The 11,620-nt window shown below is 45.4% G+C and overlaps 1 protein-coding gene across 1 annotated transcript in view; it reads left to right on the top strand.

Annotated features, from left to right (window-relative positions):
- The first annotated feature begins 14 nt into the window (after positions 1-14).
- skib (v-ski avian sarcoma viral oncogene homolog b) overlaps positions 15-11,620 on the top strand; it is a 29,436-nt gene continuing 17,830 nt past the window's right edge. The window contains exon 1 of the mRNA XM_005927397.3: positions 15-1,283. Coding sequence (XP_005927459.1) covers positions 390-1,283 — 894 coding nt within the window. The 5' untranslated portion in view covers positions 15-389. The remainder of the gene's footprint in view (positions 1,284-11,620) is intronic.

Genomic DNA, 11,620 nt, shown 5'->3' with positions numbered 1-11,620 from the left:
GAGAGAGAGAGAGAGAGCGACTCACACATTGAGTGAGTGGGGAGACAGCAGACTGAATGTACGCCAGACTGAGCAGACGAGGCATATTTCGGGCGCACATTAGGAGTGCGTAAAACCGCAGGAGCATAGAAACATAGTACCCGGTGATTGTATGTTGGATAATACGACTTCGGAGTCGCTTAGTTGTCGACTTTAATTGCGTGTGCTTACAGGAACTGCCCTATGATTTTAGCAGCTCTCAGTTTTCTGAATGGACGCGCTGGGAAGCTTCTCCGGTGACATGGAAGTGCGCGTTATTGAGCGTGTAGCCGGATGCTGAGGACGCCCGACCCGATAAGTCGATTTCAGCTCGCATTTTGAGTTTTGAACTCTCTTCTCTAACCGACAACATGGAGGGCACGAGCTTCCAGCCCCATCCTGGACTTCAGCAAACTCTGCAGCAGTTTAATCTGAGTTCCAGGCGCTCCCTCGGTGGACCGGCGGCGTTCTCCGCTCGATGGCACCAGGACTCACTCTTCGGGAAAGATGGCAAATCCGTCGAGATGATGCTCACCCTGCCTGCTCAGACACCTCCAGTGATGTCCGGTCCACTTTTCATCCCGTCCGACCGCTCCACCGAGAGGTGCGAGACGGTGCTGGAGCGGGAACCTATCTCCTGCTTCGTCGTCGGTGGTGAGAAACGACTGTGCCTACCGCAGATTCTCAACAGCGTTCTCAGAGATTTCTCCCTCCAGCAGATCAACTCGGTCTGCGACGATCTCCACATCTATTGCTCCAGGTGCACGGCGGACCAGCTAGAGATCCTCAAAGTGGTGGGTATCTTGCCCTTCTCGGCACCGTCCTGTGGGCTTATCACTCAGACGGATGCTGAACGGCTTTGCAACGCGCTCATCTACGGCGGTACTTACCCTCCTCACTGCAACAAGGAGTCGGGCTCTCTGGAGTTGGAGCGAACCGAGAAAAGCTTCAAAGTGTATCACGAATGTTTTGGTCGTTGTAAAGGCCTGTTTGTCCCGGAACTGTACACCTCTCCGGGTGCCGCCTGCATCCAGTGCATGGACTGCAGACTCATGTACCCACCTCACAAGTTTGTTGTCCACAGTCACAAGAGACTAGAGAACCGGACAGTCCACTGGGGCTTTGATTCGGCCAACTGGCGGGCTTATGTGCTCTTAGATCCGGACTACACCGGGAAAGAGGAGAAGAGTCACCTGGAGAAGCTGCTCAAAGAGTTAAAAGGAAAATTTGATCTGACGGGAAAACTGTCCAGTAAATCTTGCAGAGTAAGTCTGTGTGTTTTCCCCCTTTTTTTGATTTTACAACGATGGCTTTTTGTGTTTGAGGAATTTTGCAGTGAATTGTTTGTTTGTATCTGTTGATATCTGAACTACATCATCTGCGCTGATTGACATTAATCTGAGAAGACTTCCTTCTTCTCAGGCCTGCCAAGTTTCCTTTGATTAACTGATTGATTGTATCTTTCACAAGTGTTACCAGCCTTATCAAATGCCCTAACAGGGTAAAAATGCTGATCAAATGTCACATCACACCTTTCTGTACCTGTCCCATCTCATTTAGAGGTTCACTCACTTTTTCTGTGTGTGGAAAAAAGTGAGACTAACAATCAGCTTAATGCTCCCGAGCATACATCCCATCACCTAAAACTCATCCACCCAACCCCCAGGGTTACCCAAGGGCAGCTGCATTATGATAAATTGAGTCTCCCTGATATATTTTATTAGTGTGTGAGAGAGAAGCGAGGGGGCAGGTCGTGCATTATGGTGCCATGAGGTGGAGAAGGGGGGGATAAGAGTTTAAGGAGGTCTTGAATATGGAAATGTGTGTGTGAAAGAGTGAGAAGAGGTTTGTGCTCATCAGGACAAGGATAAGAAATCTGAAAAGTGTGCGCGCATGTTTGTCTATGTGTGAGTGTCCCATTGTGGCTCCTTGCGTGGGTCAGAGATGTTTAGTATGGACAAAGGGCCAGGAGACGAGGTGGCTGTTCCTTCGTCACAGAGCAGCTGTTGTGTGGGACTCTGCTAATGAGTGGACATCTCTGTATGCATCACCATGGCGCTGCTCCAGTCTGAGCAGGAGCCAGGAGATGTCTCACAGGGAAACCTCAGTACTTGCTTTAATGGGAATAGACGCTGGTTTATAGAAACATGAAATGAGGAGGTTGTGTTGAGGCTCTTCGCTGCTGATTTATGTCACCTTTCCACGAATTGGATGGCCTCTTGACGAAATCTCTCCGCAGTCGAGAAATATCTGTCTGTGGTATTTAAGTCTTGCACCTGTGATGTTTCAGCAGGTCTTGACGCATGACCTGTGAGTTATATATTTCCACAAAATGTTGATTCCTGCACTGTCAGTGTTTCAGAGAGTGCGCGAGAGATACAGAGGGCCTGCTCATCATGGATTGAAAGGGACGAAGGGGGCAGTGTTTGTTTGTTTGCTGTGGTTCACTGTCAGTTGTGTCCCAGTTAGCAGACAGGCCCCGTCCTCAGGGAGCTGCACACCAGCGCTCTCCTATACATCAGCCTGACAGGCCAAGCTGCTGAAAGGCTGGACTGAGGCTCACAGACTGTGTTTGGCTCAGCTTACCCATAAAATAAAAACACAATGTTATCGGTCTGTCTCAGCCTCCCTCTGATGTCAGGGTGTTTTATTAATAAGAGGCAGCCCCGAAGGTTAGCTCCTCTGCCTGTAACATCTGTCTAGACTCCCACCTCATGCACTGAACATGGTGGTTGTTGCAGACACCGCCAGGGGAAGGTACTCAGTTTACTGGACCGACTAAAATGTATTTATTTATTTAAAATTCTAGTTTTTATTGATAACATGTGCGTGTACATGCAAGTATTCCCAGTCATATTCTAAATGGGGAAAGGGAAAAAAAAGTATTCTGCCCACAAAACAGCAGAAGCCGGATTGGCCAGGCCAGTCATTGTGTCTGTTTTGCATCAAATGCAGCATTTGGTCATTTAGCCCTATAATGTGCAGATGAGGGCAGATTGGAGAGAGCACGCCGCAGACTCTCTCATTCAGAAGATGCAGGGTGTGTGAGCCCGGCCTTGATATGTGTTGTCAAAGGGCCTTGACCTGTGACCTCGCTCCAAAGACACTGACCCAGCCTACCCCCATTCTTTTTACACCATCCAATCTCATGCCCTTGTGTCCAGTTCACTGGCCAGATGGCTTTCTGATAAAAGACGGAGGGATATTCACCTGGCAGACAAAAACATTTTTTCTCAGCCGCGGCTCAATTTCCAATGAAACGTCACCGTATTGGAACCATTAGGTCAATTTTCAGACGAATAATAATATTTATTACTCTGTAAATTTTATGGGAATAGACACAAATTGCTTTCTTCATTGCTCTGAACTTTGCATGTAATAATTTAAATATGAACTTTTCTGATTAGCATGGAAATCTTCAAGAAAGAGGATTTCAACTGGAGGGGGAAAAACTTTTTGAATATTGTATTTAAATTTAAAAAAAAAACAAAAAAAGCTCTAAGCAGTACGCCCAATGCAATCAATCATTTGAATGAGTGGAGAGTAAAAGTAGACTCTGGAGAACTGTGTCGACCCTCCTTAATGGAATGGATATTAAAACCACCCAAGTGAGGCCAATTTATTCCATTTCTCAACCCATTGTTCTCCTGGCTCAATGCAATTAGTCTCAAACCTGGAGTAAACCAGAGTGTGTGCCCAAGGCTGAAGGGTTGCATGTTTTGATCATGAGCTGTTTTTATAAGTGAATGAATAAATGAAAAAAAAATCTCTTGACTGCTTTCATCACCCGGTAACCATGCCTTTATCTGCACTTGTGTGTAGGTGTCTTTATGTAAAGCGGGTATAAAAGTGTGTTTGCATGTAAACAGGCGAGTGTAATGACTGGATCAGCTGTGCGAGCCAGATTAAAATGAGCTCACGGCCAGCTCATTTCCATTCCCATCTGTCTGCTGACCTCTGTAAAGCCCTGGATCCTGACGTGGTATAACTCTTTGGTCCTTGGTGGGCCTGTCTGACCCACTCATTAAAGACCCAACCCACCCGTATCACCGTCGTGCTGTAAACACTGAGCAAATCGCATTGAATTCAGGTTTGGTAGCATGTTTCTCAATCTCCCGGCGCATCAAAAACTGCAGTTTCAGTTGGACACATCATTCTTTTGAGTGCAGTCGCCTGAGTCCTGACACCCACGTAAACTCGCTCCACCCTCCCTCCTCCCTCTGCAGTAGACAACACTCCTGTGCTGGCCAGAGTGTTTTGGCCAAAGCGGGGACGGTGTGTCAAGGCAAAAGGGGTGTCAGGCGCTCCCAGGGGTTGTGGCCTCCATTCTAGCGGCGATGACCCCATGTTTAAAGAGTGTCAGCTGGGGTTCTGTCATGGGTAATGTGCGCTAAAGACCTGCCGCCTCCTTTGTTTGCGAGCCAGGCTTTCAGAGGCTGTGAAGTGCAGCAGTTTCTCTTTGTTACCGTGCTGTTTCTTTAGCCGCTGTGTGGATAGGTCCGTAACCTCCAGCCTTTCCGAGGGTGGGAAATCCACGCTTGTGAGTTTGCTGTGTCACCGGTTTCCTAGTTATGTGCTCAAAGACAGAGTGGAGCCTTTGGTGGTGTCTGCATGTCTGATAGAGATAACACTGGGCAATAATTCAGTGTTATCATTAATAGACTTTCAGTAGAATCATATTGCTTTTTTGATATTATCATGTAATGATTTTATGGTCTTTTGAATTTGGCCTTATGGGTTATTTTAAGAAAATTAAATTGGAAGCAATTAATAGATTATTTTATGACTACAAATATATCTGACATAATTTTCTCTGTCTATACAAATATATATACAACAATTAAAATGATTATTAAAGTTAAAAAGGTTATTTTTTTGTATTTTCAACAGTCCATGTGTTGAAAAGCTTAAAAAAAACACATAACATAACATTTTTGACTGATTTCTCCTGTAAAAATAACCACAAACAAGCAAGCAAACAAACAAACAAAAGAAGCAATAAATAAATAAAATAGCATAAAATATGTTATTATAAGTTATTAATGCCAGCAGTGGTTTTAACATCATTGTGTTCAAACTACTTCAAGTGTCCGCAAGTAAAAGCAAATTCATTCTTTGCATTTAAATTAAAGTATTAGGAGCTGTGGGACAAGCACAAAGCCAGCGCCTTGGTTAAAGGTATAATATAGTATTAACCTCAGTCCATATTATATTACTATGTATCATGTGGTAATTTTTTTTTTCTCAGCTTTTTTTTTAGCATGCAAAAGCTATTTGAATGAGGTCAAGAAAATCCGGTGGGTTAATAAAAAAACAAAAAACAAAAAAAACAGCAGTATTTCCTTGGACGTGTATTGTGGTATACTGTAAATACCTACTTTAAATGAGGTTCTTTATGTGTTTTGTTTCTTGCATTCGCTGCTGTGTTTAGGCGCTAATGGCTTCTTACAAAGTGAAATCGCAAGAATTGGAGTAGAAAATGGATAAATAAAATACATTCATGCAACTTATCGAGGTAATTCAATTATTCAAAAACCCTAAAACTAAACAAGAAATAATTTCGGGGATTTCAGACATATAAGAGTGCCCGTTTCTTTTTCTGATCATTTCGCGTGGACGGGGTTTAGCTCGTTTCTGCTCTGAACCTCGATGACACAGCACAGTGCTAATGTGTGAAAGACTTCTTGTATAACTCATGGAGTGAGGGAGGAAGATGATTAGTGTTGATCAGTGATGATGAGATGAGGGAGGAGATGAGCACTGGCTGTGACTGCAGTCAACAAGCCAGTCAGTCAGTCAGTTGGTCCGTTAGTGGCAGAACAGATGCCTGTATTGAGTTAGTGTTATTCCACAATCATCATCAATTCCTCCTCGATCACCTCCTGATTTCCAGCTCTGTGATTAAGAGTCAGGCCCATCTGGTGCAGAGACAGGAAATCCTGGAGTCTGCATCTGCTGCTGGCTGAGCTAGTAAGCTGCTGCACTCAAGGGGGTTTAGGCTCTTATAATCCTACATAACTACTGGAATGCCGAGACCATAGTGCACATCAAAACCATCGTTTTCTCTGGATGGCATTTGCAGAACGTGCAAAGGCTCCGCTGTGGACTTTCTTCTTCTTCTTCTTCTTCTCCCCACTCAAAGTATCCTCTCAATTTATAGCCTGTCCCAGTGGAATTTCGTAATTAGAGCATGAATTAGATATACTGCAGAGAGCACATTACATAGAGCAACCAACAGCGTAACTGCACATATAAAATTAAGTGCTCGCCTGGTGAGACATTAGAGGTCAAAAGACAAAAAAAGGCACGAAAATATTTATCCCTTTAAATTTCTTCTCGTCTCTCTATAATGACTTGCAGATCTAAGCTACAGAACTGTTAGACCACATTGGAGATGTGCTAATGGAGCTCCAGCCAGAGCAGAAGTAGGCCCTGCTGGTGCCATATGACAAATCGGCATGCTGCTCTCGCCTACAATCCGCCCACCAAACACCTTCAAAGCTATCAGGAGGATTAGCTCACGCAGCTAAACCAAACAGACTGCTCAGTGTTCAGACAGCATTTGGTCCAAATCTTGTTTGTGCCTCCTGTTTTGGTGGCTAGCAGATCACAATCGGGGGGCTGCTGTTGGTTCAGTCATAACTGGGGCAGTGCTGAGGTGATGCACAGTGCCGTGGCTGCGGCAAAAAGAAGAATAAATGTTTTAGGGATTTGGACGACTACCTTGCTCTTTGGGATATACATAATTTATTTTCGGATTAGGATGGTTTAGATTAACTTTGAGTTCTCTGCAAAGTTCAGAAGACGGTGTAGCCAAGGCGACTCAGACGGGCGCGAATGCACTTCTGTCTTTTTTTGTGACATAAAAGCTTCGTGTTCAGTTCTGGCGGGAGGGGAAAAAAGGCTCTGGATCTGTTTTGTATATGTTTCTGCATGTGGGCAGGTGTGGAGAACAACATTTAGAGGCCTCTGTCAGACTCCACACACTGCCAGGAAGGACTCGTCCTCAGTCAGAGTCTGCGCCGTATGCTTGTGATTGGAGGGCGCCTGTGGTTGCTAAGCAGAGCTGCTCTTCCTGTGCTAAATAAGAACTTCATGCTCTCTGGCTGGTGGGCTCAAAAGTAGCACGCCAAAACGCACACTCACGCAAACGCACACGCACACACACACACACCTCTTACAGTACAGAGACCTAACACGTCTCCATTCACTGCCCATCCTCTTTCATTGTGACCTCCACACTGTGACTCGACAACTCTCTCCTCCTCCTCCTCCTGCTGCCCTCATGCTTTCCTTCCTCCATCTCCTCCTCCTCCACTTCGCATCACATGCACTTCTCCCACAGGTCAGCACGGAGTAAACCTCCCCCCCTCCATCACTGAGACCTCCTCGACTGACACCACCTCTTTCTCTCTCCTCTGCCTCGCCACCATCACTCACCTCCTCAGTTTGACACCTCCTCAACCCTGTAGGACACACACACATGCATTCACATGCACGTACTCACAAAGACACAGACACAGGCTCTCCTACACTGAGTTCTCCTACTGCACTCCCCCTCACACTGCATTATACTTAGATCTCCACCTCCACTGTAGTGAGCACATGCTGTATCGGTCTGTATTCAGACTGGCCTACATACAGTATGCCACACATGTATCACTGTGCTGTTCCTTTGGTACAAAAGCTGCTGGTCTCACTCGGATGGATGGATGGATGGATGGATGGATGGATGGATGGATGGATGGATGGATAGATAGATAGATAGATAGATAGATAGGGAGTGAGTGCTACTTTGTCAGGATGACCTCATAACCATCCTCTATGCTTTCAAGAGCCTGCTAAATGAACAAATGAGTGGGCTCTACATTTTTGTCTCTCTCCTGATGGGCTGTGTGCTATGAAAGATCTCTATCATGTTGTGTATCTGGTAAAAGAGCACTGTGTCTTCTTCCTGAGTAGATGCATGTACCATGCGGCTCTTAGGAGTTTTATTTCGCTTACTTTTACTTTCTTAGTTGGTTACAGCTTTTGGGTCGTAGAAGCTCAATCATTTTGTGCAAGTCCCCGTAAGCTCTTCAGGCCAGCTCAACATGTTGTCTTGCAGAGACGAAGCAATGCAGCATTGTCAGCAGGCACCCGTATCAAATGAATTCAGCACAGCTGTCCTAGCAGACTCTATTGCAGTGATGGGGGGGTAGAGAAACGTTATTTATTCAGTATTAAACTCACCCCAGGACCCGTCATGGCCACTCTTTGCCACAGTATCATTTGGTCAGGTGGACCTTTTCCCTCTTTGACCTTGCCGGTCTTGTTTATTACCTCATTCAAAAGCAGAATGTACTGTAACTTTGCAAATGCATCCATCTCATGAGCTGGCCACCTGCCCCACTAGGTTCTCGCTGTCTGTTCTTTCTTTATTTTCAGCACACCAGTGGCTATATTTAAAAAGACAGGCGTAAAGATAGGCCACGGTTGCTCACACGCTGAGGTTACCTCCCCACACCCCCCACCTTTTTGCAGGTGTCTGATAGTTTCAAGATTGTCCCTGCGCTGCACTTGCTGTGCCGGCTGTCTAGGCAGGGCAGACTCCCTCCCTTGTGCTCGTAGCATTGACAAGCGTCTGGCTTTATTTCCAGCCAGTCGACGAGCTCAGACACAGGCAGCCATGGACTGAAATAGAGCAGGCCCACCCTTTATCCTATAATGAGGGGACTATTATAAGCCCAGTGTCTTAAGCTGTGTATAGCCGATGTCAAGGGAAGCGCTAGTGCATACATCATGTTAAAAAACATCAAGCTGCTTTAAAGATTACCATCAAAACTAATCACCTCTCCTTTTGCCGTCAACAGCCTTAATCTGCAGCACAGGAGTATGTGTTTAAGTGCAAGGTCATGCCACCTCTCGTGAGCTGATGAGACTCTTTGCTTGAGACAAGAGTGAGAAAAAAACATAGGAAGACAGTTTTGAACTAAAAATAAGACAATAAAACAAATCTATTTGGAAGAAAATCGGTTCACTTGTGACCTCGTACCAGTCGGCTGAAAGCAGAGATGACAGTCTGGTCGAGGCATCTGTCCCATATGGAATGTATGAATTATTCCAGGGGTAGCAGGGCATTGTTGGAGCACTCATCTTCACAAAGACGCCCATCTCTGAATGTCCATATTTAATTCACTCCTTTCAGCTGCTGAACTGTACAGGCTGCCGATATAATGAGTCCCTCCAAAGAGATTAGCCGCCCTGTCATCAATGCAACTCCCTAATTTCTCTGCCTGTGTTGTGGTGCAGGCTGCTGGGATAAAGGGCCTTGGCCGGACACAGTGGGAGGAAGTGGCTTTTGTGTTGCAAGCAGGTGCAGTGGAATGACAGTTTGGTTTTTTGGATACGTACGTGTATGTTTCTCTGTGTGTATGTGCGTGCAGTTCTGTATCTGGCTAAGCTTGGAGGGTATGTGCTCCCTGAGTGCCTCTGAGATACACCAGGAACCTCTGGAGCTTGACTTGAACCCTCAATCACAGGGCTCTTCAGGGGTTTGCAGTAAATTCTTCAGGCGAATGGTTTTCTCTCCCCTTCGTCGTCCTCCTCCTCCCCCTCTTTTTTCTCTCTTTTTTTTTTTGCTCACATCTGGTGAACAGCGCTAGCACCCCTGTCATCTTTTACTGCGTTGAGGTCATTTCCACCCTATCAGTAAAGTGGAAACACATGATGTGCAGGATTCGGCCTTAATGGGGTGGGGCTGGCATGGACCAGCACTGACACAGCTTTACAGCCAAGAACTGCCAAAAACGGCCTCTCTGTGAAATGCCTCCTACTTTAAAATTAAAACCATTTGGGAGTAAATAATATTAGAATGCACAAACCTGTTAAAAATCATCAATAAACACAAATAACTGCTATAATTAGTCACTTTAAAAACACACACACACACATAGGATGTGCACATGTTTTCCAGAAATGCTGCAGTGAGGTGGAGCTTCGTCTGCAAGAACAAAGCTGAAGTAACTCATGACGCTTTGAAAGTGCAATAAAAAAAACTTACCAAGCATTGTTTAGACCTACACAATGATAAGTGTATAATGAGTACCAACTCCGGAAGACTCTTTTTGGAGTTTCTCTTCCTCTGTTCAGAGTTTTATTTTTGCTGTGAAATTCTTCTCTTCGTATAGGCTTTTTTTTTTCTTTTTCTTTTTAACCGCATTATTGAATCCAACTGGTGAGCCGGGTACAGACTTTGGTACATGCTCCAGATAAAGGGTGCATCCTCGAGTTTAATTGGGATTCTCCTCTAGCACTAATGTGGATTCCCTTTAGTCTGTTGCGGCTCCATTCTTCTTATAACATTTTTCACAGCACAGCCCGCGGTGTTTGTTATTCTTCGAGATGAGCTTGTGTCATTTGTGAAAACTCAGCTCTGCCTTCTGACACGTTTTGCTTGATTTCTCCACAGTGCATCATTAGCATCGGATTCATCTCGCCACAGATTTGTTTTTAAGTCGGGCAGAATTTTTTTTTCAAACCATTGACCAGTCTTTTTTTAAAAAAAATTTACCTGCTGATTTTAACTGTTAAAAACATTGTACAGTAATATGCCCAGATAATGTGCCGCTAAGGAATCTCAGTGGAATTAACAGTTTTAATGTAGTTTTACTGCCTCGCTACATGGATCTCAATGTGCCTCCAAGCAAATTCCAGTCACACTGTGGTTTCCATTTTGTGGTAGACAGAGCTGCAGTGTAAAAAGGGGTGGGCTACAGTCAGTCAGTTACTGCTGTCTGTGAGCAGACTACGGGCAGGCAGAGCGGCTGCTCAGAGCAGCTGCATGGATTTTTATTTCTGCTGTCCAACAGGACTCCATCACAGACTGCAGCAGCACTCATTATTGAGGGCACACACTCCTGTGCTGCATGCCTCTGTCCTCATTACCTCTGCAGCAGCTTAGCTCTTTGCCTTTGTTCTCTCTCTTGGCCTGAAACTGGAGAATATGGAGAGAAGTGCTGAGGCTGCAGTTAGCTGGGGCAGAAGTTGTGGGCAGACAACTTCTGCCGCACAGGAGAAAACATAGCGCAGACAACCACCACCCCCCTAAGCCCTCTCGTCTACATATTTTCACAAAGCCATCGCACAAGGGATGCTCTAGTTTGATTTATCACCCCGACTTCGATGTAGGCTGGTTGGATAAGAGCCTCGTTTCTTTGCCCTCGTTGCCCGTCTGTGTCTTGTTCGATTAAAATAGTTCACTCTTAGGTGTGTTTCGTGAGTTGGCCCACTGAACAAATGCCCTCAGGCCCATTCTGCTGTGTGAAAGGTCCCGTAGACCTGCTGCTCAGAGGCATTAAATGGCAGCCGTGCAGAGTGGCTGGAGCAACAGTAAACTTTTATCACACTAATAACCCACAGACACAGCTAGCCTAATGGCTTTGCCAGCCATGGCAGGGGTTGCCTGCAGGTCAGGTTGAATTGCAGGACATAAATGGTAGGTTCCAACTGGTAGAACAAATAAAGGAAGAATTAATAAAAGAGGGGGGGCGGGCATCCAAGCCTTGCAAAGGGGTTAGAAAGCCGTTACTGCAAAGACAGATAATCACCTTAAATTATTTGC

The sequence above is a fragment of the Haplochromis burtoni genome, unplaced genomic scaffold (genome assembly GCF_018398535.1).
Source record: "Haplochromis burtoni strain Fernald_Lab_line unplaced genomic scaffold, NCSU_Asbu1 Contig_100, whole genome shotgun sequence".
NCBI classification, from domain to species: Eukaryota; Metazoa; Chordata; class Actinopteri; order Cichliformes; family Cichlidae; genus Haplochromis; species Haplochromis burtoni.
Note: the sequence above shows the minus strand (reverse complement) of the source record. Positions and strands in the feature narration are given on the sequence as shown.